Raw genomic sequence first — 22,455 nt, forward strand, 5'->3', positions numbered from 1 at the left:
AGCTAGAGAAATCGCTTTGAAGAAGCATCCCATCAAGGCCCCCGAGGAAAAAGCCTCTGAACATTCTCACTCATCCTGTTCCCCCATGACAGGGTGGGTTATTGCGGGGCACACAAGACGAGCCATCAGACAAGGCCCAAAGGAGGTGCCATCAGCGTATTATAAAGAGGCACTGCAGTTGCAGGTACGGGAACAATTCATCAGTTAAAACCACACATTTGCATGATGTGCCTGTTATGTGTGAGACAGTTCTAAACACCAGCAAACAAAACATCCCCAAACACCTGACCTTGTGGAGCTTAAATCCACGGGGAGAGACAGACAATAAACAAAAACGTAATAAAACAAGTAAATGATATCATGCGGAAGTGGAACGGTTCTGTTGAAGGTGAAGAACGATTGGCGCTAGGAAAGTGAGTTGGAATGACAGAAGGTCAAGTGGGCTGCTTGGAATTGATACTGTGCAGGACACAGTTATTGGGTAAGTAGCAAGGTCAAGGTTATAATCCTGGGAATGGCGGCTGAGCCTGTTGGGTTAGAAACTGAGACGCTGCATAGACACTGCAGGACTCATCTATGTGGATATGGAAATCGCCATGAATTATGAATCGAGCCAATTGTATTACTAGGTAGTTTGTATAGGCCGAGTGATTGACAGTAATGAGCAATAACAGTTTGTTTGCTCACTGACTGACATAGTTGGCGCTCCAAAGGCAAACTGAAAACAATGAATACTTCTAGCTATGGGACAAATGTAATAAGTGATAGCACCAACGCATTTTCACCTGAATGGGAAGGCAAGGCTCTATGAGGGCGGCGGTTTCTCCTCTGTTGTACACCCTGCTGCTTTTCCGGTGCTTAGAGCAGTACCTGGCACATTTGAATTGTTCAATACATATTTGTTGAATGAATGAGCGAAGCCCTTCAGTCGTCCCTTACCACCCGGGCCAGGAGCGTACGGGGTCTGACACGCCCCTGCGCTCCGCGCCTGCGCAGTGTCTGCGCCCTGCGCCTTGCAGGCTGGCGTCCCCGCCCCGCCTCACTAGGTTTGAGCCCTGCCGGCCCCTGTAGCCGAGAGGTGTCCTGCTGTCCTGGCTTCCTACTCGGCGCTCCCACGCCTACCAACCTGGGCTTTTTCCTTCTACGTCAGCCGCGGGGCCCTGGAGATGGCAGCCCAGAAGATAAATGAGGGGCTGGAGCACATCGCCAAAGCTGAGAAATAGTGAGTGAGGGACCCTGATTTGGGCCTCGGTGTGGCCCTGGGGTCGTGCCCCTCTCTGGCCCGGTCTGAGCACCCGGGGTTGGAAGGAGGAGCGAGGCAGTGAGAGTGGGGGTGTTGGCGACGACCTGCGAGGGGCCCGAGCGCGGGCCGCTTCGGGGCCGGAAGCATAGTTGCCCCCCAACCCCCGCCGGAAGTGATCCACGCGCCCCTCCGGGGGTCGTTGGGCTGCAGACTCCGCTGCTTTTGCTAACAGGGAGCTGACCCTCGGCACTTTGGGCTGGGGATGCCCGGTGGAGGGGCCGCCCTGCGCATTGCAGCGTGATTAGCAGCACTCCCGGCCTGCGCCTTCGCGAGGGCAGCATCGCGCCTCTCCTCCCTCTCCGGGTGACACCCAAGCTGTCCCCGGGAGATCAGATCGCCCCGAGCTACTGCGCGAAAAGCCTGCCCTGTGTCGGGCAGTGGGCTGCAGATGTACCCTGAAACTGACCCGGGGACCCCTTGTCATGTTCTGGTATACCCTTCCTGGGAGCAAGAACTGCGCCTCCTTAGTCTGTTTATGTCTGTCGGGCCTGCATTTGCAGAACGGAATTATTCTGTCTACTCCTTTTGACACTCCCCTCCTTCTCGGTTGTGTTACCCAACGAAGTTGTATCTGGCAGTTCGAGATAATGAAAAGTCTGCATTGTGCTCTGTGTGAGATGCTTCACACACCTAATCTGACACCTCCACACCTTTCCAGATAGAGATGCTCATATTACAGAAGGGGAAATGAGACTCCTAATACCTTACCCGGGGCTGCACCCCGGGAAGGTGGCCGGTACGGTTCTCCGCCGGTGGGTGGGTGGGAGCCGCCAGCTCTTTCTGTTACTTGCAGGCAGTGTGTGGGCGGCACTGGGGCCCTTGGTGCACGTGCCCACAACCACCTTTCTTTCTATTGAGAGCAAACACAGAAGTATGAATAGTGTGTGTAATAAGGATCATCCTAAAGCTGTCAGCTGTGCTTTGGTGACACGGGGGGAGAAGTGTATTCTGTCCCGGGGAAATGTAGGAACCTATTAACAAAGGTGATTTCTGAGCAGGGCCTGACAAAGAAGAAATTTTCGGAGGAGGGGAAACCCTGTGGGAGAGTCTAGGCCCAGGATGTAGTGAGCGCAGGCCTGCCAACATGCTGGGAGCCGGGAACGCAGAGTAGTTGCAGGGCCAGGGCGTGAGCTGGAGAGAAGAGTTGGGGCCAGACGGTGAAGGGGCGGCGGTCGCTCTGCTCTGATGGTCTGAACCTTAGCTTTTCTAGGGATCAGGAAGCCAGTGGGACCCGGTTAGATTTCGTTTAGGCAGAAGAAATGTGGTAATGTGGAGAAGGCCTGGGAGGAGAGGAGAGTGAGAACACTGGCATAATTGGTAAGCAGACATTTACAAAGTTGTCACCATGTACCTGTGCACTGGCTGCTGGGGTTATTGAGGTTTAAAAAAAAAAAAGTTCTTTTCCTTAAGAGCTTAGAATTCACAGAAGAGCAGACAAGTAAACAGAAGAGTTTAGAAGGATACAGTAGCTTCAGTTGAGATGCCCAGTAAGGAAAGGTTGCTCTCCCCAGGGTGGGAGAAATGGATGAGGAGGGCAGAGTGACAGTGACAGTGGGAGCCGCCATTACAGGTTAGTAGGCTGTCATGGTCAGGGCCTGAATTACAACAGTACAAGGGGCAGGATTGGGTGACATTCCTTAGATAGAATTGAAAAGCTTCAGTGACTTGACTGGATGTGGAAGGAAAGGCTTGGGCCCTATGTGTCTAACTTGGGAGCTGGAGTGGTGGAGAGACCTTCAGCCAATGCAGGGCACAGAGGTGAATGGGCAGGGAGGTGTTGGATTGAGGCTTGAATGTGTTCTGTTTGAGGCTCAGTAGGTGGCAGGAAATATGGGCCTGGAATTTAGGAGAGACGATTTGATATTTCTGTCTTCTAATGATAATATGAGTCAATGTTGCCAAATAGTTTTGTAATTATCATTTTGTGGGGTTTGGTCCTATGAACATTGATTAAACTGTTGGCCTCAACAGAATTTCTATATCGAATTTTTTGACAGAAGTAGTAAAAACTTAGATATAGCCATTAAACTAAATTAACCAGAGTGCCTTCTCCTTTCCAAATTAGAGATGCTTAGTTAACTGGGGATGATTTACTATATTTTAAATCTCTAGCTCTTTCATATGTAGCCCATTAGACAATTGAATGATTATACCTTGTTTTTGATGGAATTTTTAAAATTTTGGTGATTTACAGAATATAATGAGTGCTTTGGAGTGGGATGGAGGAATACATTTTTGTTTTATTGCATACTTCCTTAATTTTGTGGATTAGAGTGGTGGGCTGCAACTTAAGAATTTTTCTGAGCAAAGATATTCTTGGTAAGCTTTAAAAATTGCATTACAAATTTGCATCTTATATGAGTACCGGTATATACACAAATACAAATATTAAATAAACTAGAGCCCAGTGCATGAAATTCATGCACAGGTACGGTCCCTAGGCTGGCTGGGGCCTCCCTCCCCAGCTGCTGGCCGTAGGCCGGGGCCTTCCTTCATTCCGCACCACCCCCTGGTGGTCAGCACATGTCATAGCGAGCGATCGGTCTCCTGGTCGAACTCCTATGGGGACAATTTGCATATTAGGCTTTTATATATATAGATTTAATTGGCAGAAAAATGTTCCTTTAAAGTCGGGGTCTCTGGGCAGTTCACACAGCTGTCACAGAATGAAGGTGTACTTCTGAGAGAGGGCCCAAGGGGATTCCCCATCGCTCAGGTAAGGTTTGAAGCTAACATTATGATATATAAGCTAATTGAATTGGAATGTAGAAGCTAAGATGGTGTTTATTTAGCAATTCTTATGCACACCCAAGCTTGATAGTCACTAAGTTAATTTAAACTGGAAATATGAAATTATTTTAAATTAAAGCAAGAAAATAACATATTGCAGAAACGGCAAGTAAGGTAAAGACTCAGAATTGATGGTCCTTTGGTTTGGCATCTGAGAAGCCATTGGTGATCCTTGAAAGCAGCATCTCTGGTTTTCATAACATCCCTGTCTTTCTGGTTCTTCTTCCTGTTCACTGGTGACTAATTTGCAGCCTTTTTTGGTGACTCCCTCTGTTGTTCGTCTGAATGTTTGTATTCTGCCCTCTCTCTAAGGCCTCCTGGGGCATCCAAACTGGACCCTTGTGTAGCATGTAGCGTCCTCATTTAATTTCTCTGTCCTCTCCTGAGCTTCAGTCACACAACTCCGAGCCTTTACTTGGTGCTGTGTTTTAGCGGGCTTCAGGCTTTAGTGTGCCTCAGGGCTTGTTACACCCTGGGTTTTTGCTGCACTTCCAGAGTTTTTGGTTTCATGGGTCTGGTATGGGGCTCAATAATTTACTTTTTTAGAACATTTCCAGCTGGTGTAGGGACCATGCACTGAGAGTCTGTTATAGTTGGAGTTATGCAGGTATTTCAAAAGGAGGGAAACCATGTCTATGGTAGTGAGAAGGGAAATGGTGAGGTTGTATTAAATTATAAATCAGTTGGATGGAGATGGTCAAAATGGGGACTTGTTACCTGCTGGCTCCTCCCCCTATTTTTTTAACGACCTGTGAAGTCATTACAAGCAGAGTTCTGACTTATAAATGTGTTTGGTAACTTCTAAGATATATGCCTTTCTTTCATTTTAGCCTGAAAACTGGTTTATTAAAGTGGAAGCCAGATTATGACAGTGCTGCTTCTGAATATGGAAAAGCAGGTATGTGTGACTGTGGCCCAGTAACTCCAAAGTGTAATCTTTAAGTAGGCTGATAGCTTCCTCTCAGCATAGTACTTACTCCTAATGCTTCCTATAAGATTCTAATAGTTAAACAGCAACAACAACCTGCCCATGCCCTTGCATTTTTTACGTCGTTATTTTCAAATGTGTGGAGGCTGAGTCAGAGATCTCCATAATTCTGCCTCTCATGACAAGGGAGGTGAGTAAGATTGGCAGAACCTAGCTGCGGGTTTTTAGCATTGTTTATGTATTCTTCAACTTCAGTCAGTTGCATAGTATTTCTAGGAGTTTTCCATACCCCTTTATTACACTTCCTGTTATTGAATAAAGACTTTTGTTTGTTAATTTTTTTTAATTAGCCTTATAAGAATATCTAAAATCATGTATTTGACAAAGCAGTGTGTGTGTTTTTTTATGAGCTTCACTTTGAGAAACAGTGATAAACGTTCATGAGTGTTAAGCTACATAAATATTAGAATATATTTATCTTCTGTAAGATAAAAATGATTTGAAATGTGGGACAGACAGGGGCTTTACTAAAACTTTAGCATTTTAAATTATGGAATGAGAGCTTTCAGCATATTTGTGATTATTTTGGATATAAAGCGTGGTACAATTTGAAGTGCCCAGAATACATTTACAGTTGTGTTTCAGTGACAGACCTGATCTTTTTGTTATCCTAGCATATCACCAAAGAAAAAAGAAATTGGAGAAATTGAAGCTAATCAGGATAATATGTGTTACTTTCTAGATAATAAAAGAAATGACAACAAATGAGTCTTTAGCACTTTTGTTTAAACGCTGAGTAAATTCTCTCTCATATTTATATATCATATTTAAGGGGAAAATTATTAACAGTTCATACTTTATATGGATTTTATGCACACCTTGTAACTTGAGGGCACAACGTTTTCGTTTTGCAAATTTCCATGAGAGAAATTTGACACAGATTTGTTGTATATACATCTGAGACGATCAGCTGTGTTCAAAAATAAATATTTCAGGTCAGATTTTCCCATTAAAGCTTTTGTTTATTTTCTTTAAGGGCTTATGCATAATACATTTAAAATCAGAATAAATGTGGAAATTCACAAAGGGAATTAGTTTTAGTAGTTTATTTTCAATATTTTATTAAAGAGGATTTTAAGAGTGCATTTTTAACAAATAACTTTTTTCTTAAAGTTGTATCCTTTTTACATATTTGTAAGCAACCTTTGGTAAGTTTACCAAATCTGCAGCATCATATTTTAGGGCTAGTCCTCATTGTTTTGCTCTGATGATGACATTTTACAACAATGAGCAATGTATTTTAACATTTTGGATATTGAGATTTTTTTTTTCCCCACAGAAACTTAAACAGTGCAAAAGCTTTATTTTTGAAAAATGCAGTTTTAATTTTTTAGAAATTTATTTAAAGATTGTTCCAAAGAGGAAGGCTTATTATAAAAACACTAGAGGCCCGGTGCATGAAAATTCGTGCACTGGGGGGGTCCCTCAGCCTGGCCTGCCCCCCTCATAGTACGGGAGCCCTCAGGGGATGTCCTGCTGACGCAGTCTGGCCTCCCTCTGTGGGAGGCAACCGGCCGATCTGGGGAAGACGATGCCCCCATCATGCCTCTGCTGCTGCCACTGCCGGCCCTTTGGGCTGCCTGAGCCTCGGCCCTTGCAGCCACCACGGCTTGCCTGAGCCTCAGCCCGGCCCTCGTTGCCTGAGCCTTGGGCCCTGGCAGCGGCAGCCGCCATCCACAGCCTGCCTGAGCCTCAGGCCAGCCCTGGCAGTGGCAGCCGCCATTCGAGGCTTGCCTGAGCCTCCTGCAGCTGCTGTGGCGGCGGCAGCCGCCATTCGCAGCTTGCCTGAGCCTCCTGCAGCTGCTGTGGCTTTGTCTGGAAGACGTCTGCCCTAATTAGCATATTACCCTTTTATTAGTATAGATTTAATGTGCTTATTGGTCTTTATTTCTAAACTAGAGGCCCGATGCATGAAATTCATGCAAGTGGCTCGGCCCTTGCAACTGTGGCGGCTTGCCTCGGCCCTAGCAGCCCTGGCTTCGTCTGGAAGGACATCCGGAAGGTCGTTTGGCTGTCTGGTCTAATTAGCATGTTACGCTTTCATTATTTCTAAATAATTTAAAAGATGGAATAAGTTATAACTAAAGCACTGTTTTTTTTAATTACTATTATTAAATGTAAGACTGGTGAAGTAAGGTACTGTTTTTTGTGATAGTACCTCATATTTGGGAGCATTGGTTTGGCTGATACAATCTTAAGTTCTCAAAGCTTAGATATTGGCATTAGAAAGACTTCTTAGTTTTGAGTGGAAGTAGCACTGATTTTTAGCAAACAGTGTACAATTAAAACAACTTTTGAAAATACTTCAAAGTTATTGATCATCAAAAAAGTGGTAAGAAAATTGCTTTAGAAAAAGTAATACTTTATAGTTTTGTGGAACTTCCTAAGTATTTGATTAAAATAAGTACACATGTTTTCTAATACTTTACATATGATACAGATTTTGGTAATGATTCATTTGAAAATTTTAAGTGGTGGAAATAGAAAGTCTTTCTGTTGTTTTATTTCAGCTCTTGCTTTTAAGAATGCCAAACAGTTTGACCAAGCAAAAGATGCCTGCCTGAGAGAAGCTGTGGCCCATGAGAATAACAGGGCGTATCTTTTTCAGCCTTTAAAAAAGATTTAACAATTCGATAACTTTGACAAATTTGCTACATGTGGAGTACAATGCTATTCAATTAGAAAACGGTTAGAAAAATTCTGCATATTTAAACTCTGAAGGAGCATTTATAGAGACTTCTGATCATAAGGTTCATACTGCTTTGCAGAGCTACATTTGAGAGTTTATTTCCTTTTTTTTCTGGATTTGCTTGATGATGGTTTCATTTGGGATGAGGTAAGGAAAAATCTGTAGACAGGCACTGAAGAATGAAGAGGTAGCACAAGTATTAGAGATGTATAACTACTATATAAATATTTTTAAAATATAGTCTTTCTCAGGCGTTTGAAATACGATTTATAAGTAGTTCAAAACAATACATTTTCCTGAAGTTATTTAAAACTTATACTGAAAATGTTAAATTTGTCTCACTAGCTAATATTATGGTTATAATAACCTTGAATTTTAGTAAAACTCTTCAGATTAATGCATAATGGATCTAGTTTAAAATCTATGTGGTGTTCTTGTGGATTATGTAGTTTTAAGAGACATTAGTAGGCACTAAATTATTTCTTCTTTACCTGTTTGTAGGATTTGCCTTTTGGATCACAACTAAGGCACATAGTTACCTTTGTCTTTTAAATAGTACATACTTAGAAATGCTTGGTTTACTTTTTTTCCTTAATTTTGATTTTGTTACATCCATTCAGTCTTTTCCATGCTGCCAAGTAAGTAAATATTTTCTTACGTTTTCATGTGTTTTCAGATTATTATGTTTTAAATGTTGTTTTTCCATAGGTCAGTAACTTTTTCCTAAATTATAAATTTGTAAATAGTGGATTATTTTGTATTGATTTAAATAAAAATCATTTTCATTTGTTTTAGTCTTCACCTGAACCTTAAAAACTAAGCTCTCCTAAGATATACAATGTTTCAATTAAATTCACCTCGGTATTTTTAGGACCATTTTGTTCAGTAACTTATGAAAAACCAAGAAGGTTACAATTTATTTGTTTCCCTCTTTCTTGATAGTTAATAGTGTCTATGGAGGAAAGTAGGAAGCTTTCTCCTGCTTTTGTGGAGAGTACTTGTTTGAAAACTTGGATTTAGACTTGTCAAATAGAAGCTCACTTACCCATTCTGTATCATACTTAATTTTGCATCTGCAAAATAAAAACCCTTTATTTTAGGTGCCTGATGTTTCTAAGGCAGTATTGTCTGTGAAAATAAAAAGAAAAAAAATGTTATGTGCTAATACAAGCCTAAAGTAATGTGTAGTGCCTAAGCCAGTTAAAAGTGATGAGATAAGTGCCCTAGCTGGTTTGGCTCAGTGGATAGAGCATCGGACTGCGGACTGAAGGGTCCCAGGTTCCAGTCAAGGGCACATGACCCGGGCTCAATCCCCAGTGGAGGATGTGCAGGAGGCAGCCAATCAATGATTCTCTCATCATTGATGTTCCTATCTCTCTCTCCCTTCCTCTCTGAAATCAGTAAAAATATATTTTTTAAAAAGTGAAATAACTTCCTTTATCTGTAGTAGAAGGTTTCTCCTCCTCCTATTTCATTAAGATCTCATCCGGGAAATTATATTCTCTTTGCAGAGCTTATGAGCAAGCTGGCATGATGTTGAAGGTCAGTAATGTTCTGTCACAACTGTTATATAACTAAAATGAATTAACTGTATGGTGTTGAAGTAAATTTGTGTTGAAGTTGAAAAGTCTCCTTGTAAGGCGACAGATGTTGTCCAAAGCAATACTAATTGGGCCTACAAGGTAAAATGTGTGTGTCATAAATAGGAATTTCTAAAAGTGAAATTTAAGAGAGAATATGTTGGAGGAAACTGGGAATCCCAAGGTTCTAGGCTTTGTAACCAGGAGAGATGTCTCGCTAAGCTAAACAGAGCTATGTGGGAGGTTCCCCTACTTTTGAGAAATTTACGACAGCTTAATGTAGTAAAAATGTACAAGTACATATTTTTTACTGCCCATGGGTTATAGAGAGGAGAGGTTTTTGCTTGTTTTACATATATCAGTTGGCACTGAAGAGAAGACTTAAGCTGTTGCTGTTTAACTGATTCTTCTTGAATGAACTATTTTGGCTAGTGTGGCTATGCCTCTTTTTATATTTCTGCTTCTTAAACACAGGTTGGAAATTAATATTCTCTTGTGCGACAGAACATATTACTTTATGACACTGACCCTCAAAGTATGCTGTTGATGGCATTCAGCATGGAAGGTGGTTGCAAACTCAGATGAACTCAGGGCATAATGGAGTGACTGAAACGAAGGAGGTGGCCTGGGTGTGTAGGGCAGTAGGAAATGGGGAGAATTGAGGCCACAGGAGGTAATATTCCTCCATCAGGACAGCTGCTGCTCAGCCCCAGCGTATTATGGCCATGTGGGAATGTAAGCTGGCTGACGCCATAGCCTTTGATATTTTTTTAACGTAGAAAGTCATAAAACAACTTTTATGAAATTATCTGATTTAAAAATACTGAATGGTTCAAATAAGATGCACTTGGAAATAAGATGCAGCCCTTGGGGTGCAGTTTGCCACCTTTGGCATAGGCCTTGTGTACAGTAGGGACTCAGTAGATGTTAAAAGGGGTTTGAATGCTTACAAAACAGTAAAGAGCAAATTTATTTGTATAGTTTCCCTGAAATTCTGTGAAGTGATGATGAATTCTGTGTAGAAATTCACTGATACATATTTGGTTTGGCTAAATGAAGCCTGTTGGGAAGAGTAACCATGTTGAAGGCATTTCATTTTAAGTATATTTATTGTATAAAGTTTGAGTCATTTACTTTTATGAGTCAGGGGTAAAATAATTGAATTTCAGGTTAACTTTGCATTTTTAAGTTGATGCATGTACTGATCACGCTCTGTCCTTTGCCTCAAGGAGATGCAGCAACTCCCACAGGCTGTCCAGCTGATTGAAAAAGCCAGCATGATGTATCTGGAAAATGGCACCCCCGACACAGCAGCCATGGCCTTGGAGCGAGCTGGAAAGTGAGTGTGCGCAACAGGCTCTGCATAGAGTCATCATCTTTTTGTTTTAATAAAATCCTTTGAAAAACAAATTTTCCATTTCTCACATAAGTCAATTTTTCTTGTCTAATTTAGGCTTATAGAAAATGTAAATCCAGAAAAGGCTGTACAGTTATACCAACAGACAGCTAATGTGTTTGAAGTAAGTTTGAATTTTATTTCTTTTTCTTTAAATACCCTTAGAATGTTTAGATTCATAATATGTAAATAGAGAAATGCAGCAGCTACTTTTTAAACCTTTTCTGTGCTCCCAGATGAACTCTGTTTGTCTCTATTAGAGAGTGATGAAATGGACCAGCAGCTTTGGTGTCGCCCTCTCAGCACCACCCCCTCACCCCCATATTGAGTGCCATTTTTTATTAGGTAATTATTGGAGGGAACAAAGATTCCTGCATTGAAGCTGTCAACACTCTCTTTTGTTTGATTCCTGTAGAATGAGGAACGTTTACGACAGGCAGTTGAATTACTAGGAAAAGCCTCCAGACTGCTAGTACGAGGACGCAGGTGAGTTTTCCAAAACTGTGTTCATGTGTGACCGTGTATACCTTTAGTTCGTGTTGGAACTGTTAATTAATTTTAGGAACAGCTTGTTAAGCTTTTTGGTGTGAGTCATGGACACACTAGGGGACCCAATAAATATTGATGTCTGTAAGATGACATATTGAGTTAAATATTAAAAGATCTGCCCTAACCGGTTTGGCTCAGTGGATAGAGTGTCAGCCTGCGGACTCAAGGGTCCCAGGTTCGATTCCAGTCAAGGGCATGTACCTTGGTTGCGGGCACATCCCCAGTGGGGAGTGTGCAGGAGGCAGCTGATCGATGTTTCTCTCTCCTCGATGTTTCTAATTCTCTATCCCTCTCCCTTCCTCTCTGTAAAAAAATCAATAAAATATATTTAAAAAAATATTAAAAGATCTGCTGTTTTTCTAAGGTGTAATCTCAAAAAGTGTCATGCGTTGTATTCTTATTGGCTCAGCAGCATGAGAGAGAGCAGTTTTCTTGATCTGATATTTGGTTAGATTATAATGTCTGTCTTTTAAGGAGAAATATCCATATAGGCATAAATAACAAGATGCCCTGAATGCTTCCCCATGAAAATGGACAGCTTTTTGATAGCCAAATAGTGTCAGTAAATAGGATTTTACTTTTTTATCCTTTACATATATGACCTAGAATTCTGCTACCATGCCCAACTTATAAACCAGCTTTGGTCCCACAATTTAGCAAGTTGATCTTTAGAAATTCAGAATACATTTCTCTAATGAGTCTCACTTTATGAGGCAGTAAACTGACAGCGCACAGCCCACAAAAATTCAAATTCATAATGTGAGTTAAACCAAGCCACTGTGTATATTTTGTATGCAAATATTTTTTAAAAGTAATGATTGGCACAGAAAAATACAGTATAATGTTTTTTTGTACTTTTAATTTGAGTCATAGCAACACCTTTCTCTCTATATATCCTCACGGTGCAGACTGCTTCCTCTTTTTGGCTGTTTGGATGGGAGAAATAGGTGAAGACTCAAATTCACCCAGTCACAAGTTCAATGTTAGTAAGGGAGTACTGGAATTAGGAGTACAGGGGTGGGCAAAAGTAGGTAAAATTACCAGTCATCATTACCTGAAAGATAAATCATAAATAAGGATATGAAATAATAAGAAGAAGACAAATAACACAAATACTACAATAATAAATAAATAAATAATAATGCAAGAATAAACTCTGTTTCAGGTACTCACAACTGTATACCTACTTTTGCCAACTCCTGTCTAATACAGCTTTGCTAGGGTTTGATGGATTAGGATTGGGGAGGAAAGAAAGGGATGGGGCCTCAGAGGAAGATTTTTGGTGATAACTTCCTCTATACTGCCATGTGAATGGGATGGAAGAAAAGGAAAATGTGTGAGAGTAGACAGAAAAAGATGAATGTTGATGATCAAAGGTAGCAGAAGGATTTTTCTCGCGTCGACTTGTCTGCTCTCCACTGCTGCCCTTTTCAGCACCAGGTGCTGTTGAGGTCACGGAGGCAGCAGTGAGCATGGACAGTGAGGGCGGAGTGGGAGAAGTGATTCTTCAGCGGGAGGCGGTGCTCTCAGGGCATCTGGATGGCCTTTCGGTGGAAGGAAAGAAATCTGGGGTGATTAAATTGAGGGCTGTCTCTAAGACATTTGATAAACAGTCATAAAGTAGTTTGTTGAATTTGATAGATGCTGATTAATGAATGATCCTTACCAGACTTAAAACTCTCCATTTGAAGTAACCTATTCATACCTTCTCTTGCTTTGACTGTCTGCTTGATGCCTAAAAGGGCAGAGTGAGCATTTAAAAGAAGCCATATGAGTAGAGCTCATGGAAATGGAGCAGTTGCCAAAATGCCTGTTATCTTCTTTATTTCTCTAAAAACTGTACTATCAAATACATTATAAGAATGGCCTCTGCTATAGATCATTTAGACCTGCCTTGTTTGACATTTCTTTGTTTTTGTTTTTAGGTTTGATGAGGCGGCACTCTCTATTCAGAAAGAAAAAAATATTTATAAGGAAATTGAGAATTATCCAACTTGTTATAAGGTATATTTTGAAAGTGCTTATTTTTGGCTTTACATTACATAATTTTTCATATTGGCGTAAATATGTACCTATAACCAGATTCCATGGATATTTGTCTATTTTTTTAAATAATGCTTTCTGGGACTCTATATTTGACCAAGATGGAATAAGCCTACTGCAGCCTCTCTCCTATTGATTACAACTAAAACTTCCAGACAAAATACAAAAAAACAATTACTTTGAAAAGTAAATAGAACAGATTGATGGAGAGAAGTAAACACTTGCAGAAGCAACCAATAGAGGAAAGCGTTTCCAGGATTTTTTCTTATTTCCTCTTGTGGCATTGGCTTAGGAGCCCCAGTCATGGAGCTGGGCCACAGAGGCTCCAGCAGCTGAAACTCCTAAAGAACCCACCTACCGCATCTTTCTAACCAGAGGAACTGGATTTCTCTGGTTAGAAAAAAGGCTCCCTGTTTTCCTCTTTTTCCCTCCCTTGGCTTTGCTCTGTGGGGAAGACCTAGTTATGGAGCTACGGTTGTGGTGGTGGCACAGGGTGGTTAAAACGCCAATGGAAACCTAATCTCCGGCCAGAGGAACTGGGAAGATGAGCTAAGAGAGCAAGGAGAAAACCCCAGAAAAGGGAGCTGGAACAGGGAATCCCCTGACTGTGTGTGGGAGGGGGGGGGCCGGGGGAGGGCACGCAGGTCGTGGGTTTACTCTCCAGCTGGGCCTGTGCAGGACAGACCCAGAGGCAGAGCATAGGCTTTGAGAACTGCAATAAGATTAAAACACTATCCAGGGCTCATAGCACCCTTGCCAGACTCATGCGTGGGGCAGAGCCCACCAGCAGAGCTGAGGGACTGAACAAAGACTAGAGCCACTGCCCACCAAAAGCAGACAAAAATGCAGTCTGAGCCTGACTAGGTGACTGCCTGCTGGAAGCACCCAGCTCTCCCGAGAATGATAGGCGAGTCTGTGCATAACAGTCACAGTGTCCAGGGTGCAGTCCCAACGACCGAGCATGGAAGAACCAGGACAGTAGGACCAGTTTCCAAGGGAAAGGCAACTGATGCGCACCCACGCATGGCTTGGTGTTGGGATTATCAGATCAGGGCTTTGCAGCAACTATCATAATTGCGAGTGAGCCAGAGGTAAACACAGGCGAATGAATGGGAGAGAGCGCTTTTTAAATAGAAACTATAAAAATGAAGCAAATGAGAAACCCAAATTGCTGTATCTGAAATAAAATACTAGATGGACTTAATATGACAATTGAGATGAAAAAATTCAAGGAACTTGAAGGTAGATCAATAAAAGTTATCTGAAAAATAGAGGTAAAATATTGAAGAGCTATTTTGCCAAGAAGATATCAGTCACACCTTTAATCTTATTAATACTTTTCTTGGCTTATAAATGGTATCATTGTTTCTGTTATCTAAAGTTTTTCCTAGTATCTCTTTAAGAATTCCAAAGTATAATAGTAGAGTTATGCCCCCCCTTTCTTTTTAATTCCCTTTTCAAGATTAAACCTATATAGGTTTTTAAAAGAAATTTTCTTTAAAATGTGTGGTGGTGTCTAAGGCTTTTTTATTACTCTGTGGTCCTCAGACTAGCAGTACCAGGGCCACCTGGGCGCTTGTTAGTAACAGCAGGATCTCAGGCTTGCTGTGGGCCCACTGACTCAAAGTCTTCATTTTAACAAGACCCCAGGGTCGTTTGTGTGCACAGTAGAGTTTGAGATGTCTACTTCAGTATATTTGTCCTCAGATGTCCTGTGGAAATCACTGCAGAAATTTTAAATCTTTCTGTATAAAACCAAAACTCTGAAAGTTAAATTCTAGGTGTCAGGAAATTAAATTTAGTAAGTAGATATAAATTTGGACCATAATCACATCTTTTGTTTTAGAAAACAATCGCTCAAGTCTTAGTTCACCTTCACAGAAATGACTACGTGGCTGCGGAAAGATGTGTCAGGGAGAGCTACAGGTAAGGCGCTGACTGCGCTGTCCTGACTTGGAACGTTCACATTTCTGTTAGTTTGAGGTGACTGCTTAGACCAGCCGTGGGCAAACTACGGCCGTTGGCTGGATCCGGCCCGTTTGAAATGAATAAAACTAAAAAAAAAAAAAAATTAAATTTAGTAAGTAGATATAAATTTGGACCATAATCACATCTTTTGTTTTAGAAAACAATCGCTCAAGTCTTAGTTCACCTTCACAGAAATGACTACGTGGCTGCGGAAAGATGTGTCAGGGAGAGCTACAGGTAAGGCGCTGACTGCGCTGTCCTGACTTGGAACGTTCACGTTTCTGTTAGTTTGAGGTGACTGCTTAGACGATAATCCTGGCTGTGAAACTGGATGTTTTTTTTAAAAAAAAATAAATAAATTTCATAGTGACAGAAGCACTTGACTAGACCATAATCCTGGCTGTGAAACTGGATGGTTTTTTTTAAAAAAAATAAATAAATAAATTTCATAGTGACAGAAGCACTTGACTACTATTTCAGCTTTTCCAGCAGGATTTTTACAAGTTATGTTCTTTCTTGTGTTTTTCTCCTGGGGACTTCCATGGAGGTGAATGACATGGATGATTTTATTATATTTGCGTTCTAAGAAAAAAAGAACAACAACACAAAAAGGAAAGTTTTCAGAACATATGTAACAGGAAGATCTGAATAAGGGGTTTTCCTGTCAGAGATGTTTAAATGAGCAGTCTCCATCTGGGCACGGTTGACTTGGGGCTGTGTAATTCTTTGTTGCCAGGGCTGTCCTGTGCACTGTAGGCTATCTAGCATCGTCCCTGACCTCTGCCCACTTGTAACAATTAAAAACATCTCCAGATGTTGCCAAACCTCTGCTGGGGGCAGATGCACCTGTTTGAGAGGAAGCAGGTAGAGCTGTGTGACTTGTGCTTGCTGTAGCATTCCAGGGTTCAATGGGAGTGAAGACTGTGCTGCACTGGAACAGCTGCTTGAGGGCTATGACCAGCAAGACCAAGATCAAGTGTCAGAGGTCTGCAACTCGCCCCTCTTCAAGTACATGGACAATGATGTGAGTGGCCTTTGCCTTAGCTTCTTTCCTCTTGAATGGAAGAGGCTTCCAACAAGATTCTCTCTCTTATGGACTTTGAGATTTTTCTCCTATTTTTTACCTCAAGATACTTCTCATTTTGCATTTGCACTTTTTCATTATAGGTTTGGGTTGTTTGAATGTCAACCTTATAAGTTTAAGCCAGTTATTTCTCTATCTGTGTTGACCATATATATATTTTTTAATTCAGCCCCATTTTTCCAGCTTCTTTCATTTGTTGGCTTCTATAGGTTGCTTAGTTTTTAAATTTCTTCTAGACTCACTGTCTGAAAGAGACCCATCATGTAGTGGCCTGTAACTCAGTAGACTTGTTGGAATTCCACTTCAGTGACGACTAACTGTGTGATGCAGGTTATTAATGAACTATCTGTAAGCCTCAGTTCACTCATCTGGAGAAATGGAGAGACCGGTCTCTGTCTTGCCAAACTATGGTGATGAGTAGATTAGGCTGTGTTCCCAAAACAGCCCCGTGTGCTGCCATGTACAGATGTGAGCCATGACAGTAGGCTTCTCTTCTTTCAGATTTCCCTTTTCAGTAGATTGGTGAGCACCAATTTTTTAAAATATATTTTTATTGATTTCAGAGAGGAAGCGAGAGAGAGAGAAACATCAGTGATGAGAGAGAATCATTGATCGGCTGCCTCCTGCACACCCCACACTGGGGATCGAGCCTGCAACACAGGCATGTGCCCTGATCCTGAATCGAACCGTGACCTCCTGGTTCATAGGTCAATGCTCAACCACTGAGCCCCGCAAGCTGGGTAGCACCAGTTTGCTTGATTTCGTTTTGCAACTTTAGTCTTATGGTATCAGATCAGCTTAAGATCTTCAATTTTTTATCACAATGTATATAGAGAAACCTTTATTTCTCTCGATAAATTCTTAATAGGCTTTTGTGAATTTGCAAATATTTTTTAAAAATTTGTCCATAGCGTACACTCTTCATTTACTCAAAGACTTTATTTCATAGGAACCATAAGTGTTACTTAACTCACCATGTCCCGATTATCTCATATTCCTAAGTGTATAATTGACATTTGTGCTAGTTGTGTACCTGTCACATTATGGTTGTAAGCCATCTGAGGGCAGAGCAATGTTGAGTTTTCCTGTGGTTGTTTTTCCATCTAAATCAGTGGTTCTCAACCTTCCTAATGCCTTGACCCTTTAATACAGTTCCTCATGTTGTGGTGACCCCCAATTTCATTGTTACAAATTGAACATAATTAAAGCATAGTGATTAATCACAAAAACAATATGTAATTATATATGTGTTTTCTGATGGTCTTAGGCGACCCCTGTGAGAGGGTCGTTTGACCCCCAAAGGGGTCGTGACCCACAGGTTGAGAACGGCTGATCTAAATGGTAGTGTTGGTTTTCATGAGGTAGAAAGCTAGGATCTGCCTTTTGTTGAGACATTACATGTGTAGATTCTAGTTACCCAGCTTTTGAGACATTGCTTTGTCATTGACAGTACGCTAAGCTGGGCCTGACTTTGGTGGTCCCAGGAGGAGGAATCAAGAAGAAAGCCGCAGCAACACCCGAGGCCAAGCCTGAAGGCACCACTGCCCCCGCTGCCGAGGAGGAAGATGAATATGCGGGAGGGCTGTGCTAGGCTTCGCCGAAGGGAAACATCCTCATACGCCCTCCATGGACTTGGAACTTGTCTAAGGGTACCCACATTTCATTGCAGTCATGGCTTTGAATGCTAATAAACGTGAATTTTGTTTACCACTTCCTCAAATCACCCATTGTACCTGCTACATGTGAAGCAATTTTTTCTTTCTAAATACACCAGAAGCAATTAACAGGAGAAAGTAGTGTCACATTTTAATAGTTGATTTTAAAGTTTGCAAGCCAAATTCTAAGACAAATTATGTTCTAAGCAAAACAAAAGAGCCAATAGGCATAGATATTCTTTTTCTTGTAATTTATTGTTAGAGACTTTTCTTTGCATTTTTTTAAACAATTGCTGCTAAAATTGAAGTTTACTAGTTAAACAAAATAATATTTTAAACATTTGTTTTGTTATACTTTGCAAAGGAAATTTATCCCTCGTAATATTAGCTACATTTAAATTATTAAGATGAGAGATTGGAACAGGAAGCTATTTTGATCTTTACAATATTATTTAGTCCAATAAAGGATGCATTTAAAATCTTCTATGTAAATTCGAAAGTTCCTAAAGTAGCATATGAAAGTAACTCTCTAAATGTCTTCAGTTCTCTGTGAAATATGGGTATTTGTCCCATCAAAAAATCCACATAGTGACTGTCTCCAAACCCACTTGATTCTTGACTAAATGAGAACTAACCTGGACCTTTTTATGGATTCTAACAAAGAAATAATGTTTCTATCAACATATATATATATATATATTTTTTTTTTTTTTCGCTCCAAAATAATTTGATTCACTTAGGGTTATAACAGGACGGTAACATGACATGGGAAATGTTGTATACCACAAACATTTATCTGAAATCGGAGAATCGTTTTTGAAGTACTTACATTTAAAGTACTGTGCTGCCAATGTTTCGATCCTGTATAGGTGTTTCCTGAAAGGTTATTTTGAAGCATTCCTCTTTCTGCCTGTGTGGCTTAGATCCATCTCCCAACCTGTTAATTTGAAAGGGGCTCCAAACACCAGCAGTGTGCATTCTGCGGGCAGATGCTACCCAGAGTGGCTTCCTCTTCATTCACGCCCTGTCTCTCTCTGCATAGAGTCCTAGCTGATGCAGGTGCAGTCTGCTTAGTTTTGCTGGACTTCCAAAAACACTAAGGTAGATTATCACTAGTGGTTTTAGTCATGGTTGATTCTGTGGGAGAGCTTACACAGTATAACCTCCTGATTTGTGTGCTTGTGGAGGGTGGATATTTGGATAGAAATCTTTATTGAAGGTCTGATTCAAAACACTAATAAGTTGGATGTTTTGTTTCCTTAAGTTGCTTGCATAGTTTAGCAGGTATCAGCTAATTTTCAGTAATTGTTTGGAGATTAACTTTGAGCAACCTCAGTAAAACTATATTTAGGCAGTTAAATTTAATGATAATATTTCAAATATCCTATCATTGCTGTTGTACCCTTTAGGTCCAGTGAGAAGCTTCCAGAATCTTATATTAATGCTCATTTGAGCTAATTAGCAATCTGTTTAAACAAACCTGGCAGTGCTTAAAAGATATTTTACACCATTTGTTTATAGACCATATTATCCATTACAGCCTTGGAAACTTTTGTTTACTTTTACTCTTTTCTTACATATTAAGTAAAATGAGGAACGATTCAGTGCATTCTGTAGCAGCGATGCAAGTGAGTCTTAAATAACATAAAAGGTTTATATAAGCACAACCTCTCACCACCCTCCCTGCCCACATTTAAGAACTAAACCATAAGGACTTGTGGATTTCAGGGTTATTCTATATGGGTGTCCAGTAAAAAAACATTGCTTCTACATTTATGCATTTAGCTTTTCCACCTATGTAAGTCTTTATTTTCAGAGGATAGAGTGGAAAACTTGTGTTTACAAAAGGAAAAATAGTTTTCTAGAACTCGTGTCATTACTTTTACCAAAGTGGAAGTCTGCATGAACATGCTCAGAATCTAATATTCAATGTTCTGTTATAGTGTAAGTGCAGCCAGCCTGCAAAATATATTTAATATATTGAATTTATTTGTATATATGCAGAGTATTTGTGCTTTATTTCTATTTTTTTCCAGCTCTTTGATGAGTAGGATATTAAATGTGTTGTTATGGAAATGCAGATTATTGCTCCAATGATAAGATAATTATGAAAATAAAATCTGAAACTATATAAATATGATTATTTTTATTGTTATTCATTTTGCTTTGCTTGTTTATTTTCTTTTTTTAAGGACACATTGTTATTTATATGATTCCAATTATATTTTACAAGAACAGTATTTGTCTAAGTTGTATATTCTGCTCCATAGGAGTAACTTTAAACTATTTAGGCTTCTTAAGGTACTGGTTATTCAGTTACTACATATAATACTGCACTATCTGTTATTTGGTGAGATGGACAACTTTAATACATCTTCCAAAAGAAATAATTTTTTCATTGAGTTAAGTGAGGTAACAAATACATGAATAGGAGGTTAAGAAAACTAATTGAAATGGCATTGTTTTGCATTTAAGCATAGTTAGTACCTTAAAAACCAGTGGATTTACTTATAATTAATCAGATATTTTTTGAGTGCCTGCTATGTAATATTGTCCATGTTTTTCATAGACTGGGAATCAATAAGATTTAATAACTGGACTTAATAGAAGTTGGAATAAGAGGTAGAGGAAATGCAGGGAAAGCAACAGCTCTTGGCCATAATGTGATTTTGCATTTCTTTGGGGACACCTTGGAATGTTCTGAATGTGTTCTGTGGTCACCCTGGTAGTCTCATCTTAATGCTACAATCTCCCTCTACCCTGACCCCCCGTTGTTTTTATTAGGCTAGTATCAATAAAAGGCTCAATATTGACTTTAATTTGATGCTGAATTTAAGGACATTAAAAATGTCTTGAAATAAAAAGAACTGAAGCAAATGTATCAATTTTGAAAAAGGAGAGCAAACCTCTTCCATTTGAGTTTGTTTTTGTTTTTGTTTTATTTAATGGTTCCTTACAGGGCTTTTAGTTAACATTCAAAGGCCCTGAATAAAATTTCCCTAAGTAATTAGCCCCAGCTAATAAACTAGGTTAATGAAATCCCCATAGCGTTTAAAGCTTAAACATTTTAAATTACATTTACAATTTCTTTATAGCTGATTCTTCCAAAGCTTTCAAAGGGACCTAATTAGGCAGTCTTAAAACTTAAAACTTTCAAAATCTTTGCAGGCACTTAACTAACTTGTAAAGCTAATAAATTCAACTTAACACGTATAATAAGTTTCCAAATTTTCAAGTACTGTTTGTGAACTTAAATTCTCAAATTAATCACAATTAAATATTTCAAGTGAAAATCAGAAGGTTAATATGTCAAGTTCTGTTAAATGTTTCAAGAACCTTAAATATAAACATACACAGATTATCACATTAATTATAAAACTTCTAGCCTAACAAAGTATGATCACCATGGGGTTGACTTACATTGTCAATATGAAATACTTTTTTCTTCATCTACCCAGGGTAAATCATCTAACTTACCAACTTGTTCCAATTCAGGGGAACACTTTTGCCATCTTGGATAGGCCAAATGTTTTGGACCTATCAGAGACTAAGATGCAGCCTTGGTTTGCTAAATACTTGTAGGATGGTTTGCACATACCACAGATGAGCCAACTTGGCCTTTCCTTTGGTTCTTGTACTGTGTCAACAGAGGGCAGCAAGCCTGTACCTTTGGCTCAGGGTGTAGTTTCACAACACTGTGGACCACACACCCTTTCGGCATTTTTAGAACTATCCTGTGCAGCTTTGAGGGTGTGTTGTTTTTTTTATAACCTCTTTCAACATTTTGTAGTCTGATTTGGGTAAGTAGAGTTCTGCACCTATAGCTAGTTTGGAGATCATTTATTTTCCTACTTGATTTGAAGTGTTACCTTTGGTTTCTGCATCTTTTCATATTTCATGGATTAGGCCATGATTCAGTAGCCTCTGTATTGATAAACTCATAATTCATTAGGCATCATTTCAATAAACTTAATGAAACAACTACGACTACAGATGATAATGGAATCTGGATTATAGGAAAGGCATGACTTCCTAAAAAGCCTATCAATCAGGAAGGGCCAGATCATGCTGTAGTAACAACAACCTTAGAATCCTCTGTATTTTAAACCCATAAAGGTTCATTTTTACTCCTGCTCCATGTGCATTACAGGTCGGCCGAGGGCTCTGCTCCCTGTCTGCCACTCTCAGGGCCAGACCAGGGAGCATTACAGATCACAGTGGCAAGGGCAAGGGAACTCGCATATCCTGCCAGCTATAAGCAGTCCATCCCCAAAGTGACACACTGACTTCCTTCCACTCACCCGCCATGGCGATGCCAAGTCTACTCAGGCTTAAAGCACTTGTGGTCAATTATGTTATTTTTTGGTGATTTTTTTCTAATACTCATTATAGGATTTTAATAGGAAATAA

At 40.1% G+C, this 22,455-nt stretch overlaps 1 protein-coding gene across 1 annotated transcript; it reads left to right on the plus strand.

The window, feature by feature from the left end:
* Positions 1 to 1,032: 1,032 nt before the first annotated feature.
* On the plus strand, positions 1,033 to 20,182 carry NAPG (N-ethylmaleimide-sensitive factor attachment protein, gamma). The gene is made up of 12 exons (XM_005866899.2): positions 1,033 to 1,222; positions 4,924 to 4,991; positions 7,592 to 7,676; positions 8,391 to 8,408; positions 9,282 to 9,312; positions 10,580 to 10,689; positions 10,804 to 10,870; positions 11,162 to 11,232; positions 13,221 to 13,299; positions 15,185 to 15,264; positions 16,201 to 16,330; positions 17,841 to 20,182. The coding sequence occupies exons 1-12, from the start codon at positions 1,167 to 1,169 to the stop codon at positions 17,979 to 17,981; spliced, it is 936 nt and encodes a 311-aa protein (XP_005866961.1). The 5' UTR covers positions 1,033 to 1,166; the 3' UTR covers positions 17,982 to 20,182.
* The last annotated feature ends 2,273 nt before the right edge of the window (positions 20,183 to 22,455 follow it).

Source organism: Myotis brandtii, unplaced genomic scaffold, assembly GCF_000412655.1.
Source record: "Myotis brandtii unplaced genomic scaffold, ASM41265v1 scaffold240, whole genome shotgun sequence".
In the NCBI taxonomy this organism is placed as follows: domain Eukaryota; kingdom Metazoa; phylum Chordata; class Mammalia; order Chiroptera; family Vespertilionidae; genus Myotis; species Myotis brandtii.

Bases quoted from the DNA above. Each gene is read 5' to 3' on its own strand.
- NAPG (XM_005866899.2), top strand. From the start codon at position 1,167: ATGGCAGCCCAGAAGATAAATGAGGGGCTGGAGCACATCGCCAAAGCT. The intron at 10,871-11,161 runs GTAAGTTTGAAT...TGATTCCTGTAG, and splicing joins AGACAGCTAATGTGTTTGAA to AATGAGGAACGTTTACGACA. The intron at 13,300-15,184 runs GTATATTTTGAA...CTTTTGTTTTAG, and splicing joins ATTATCCAACTTGTTATAAG to AAAACAATCGCTCAAGTCTT.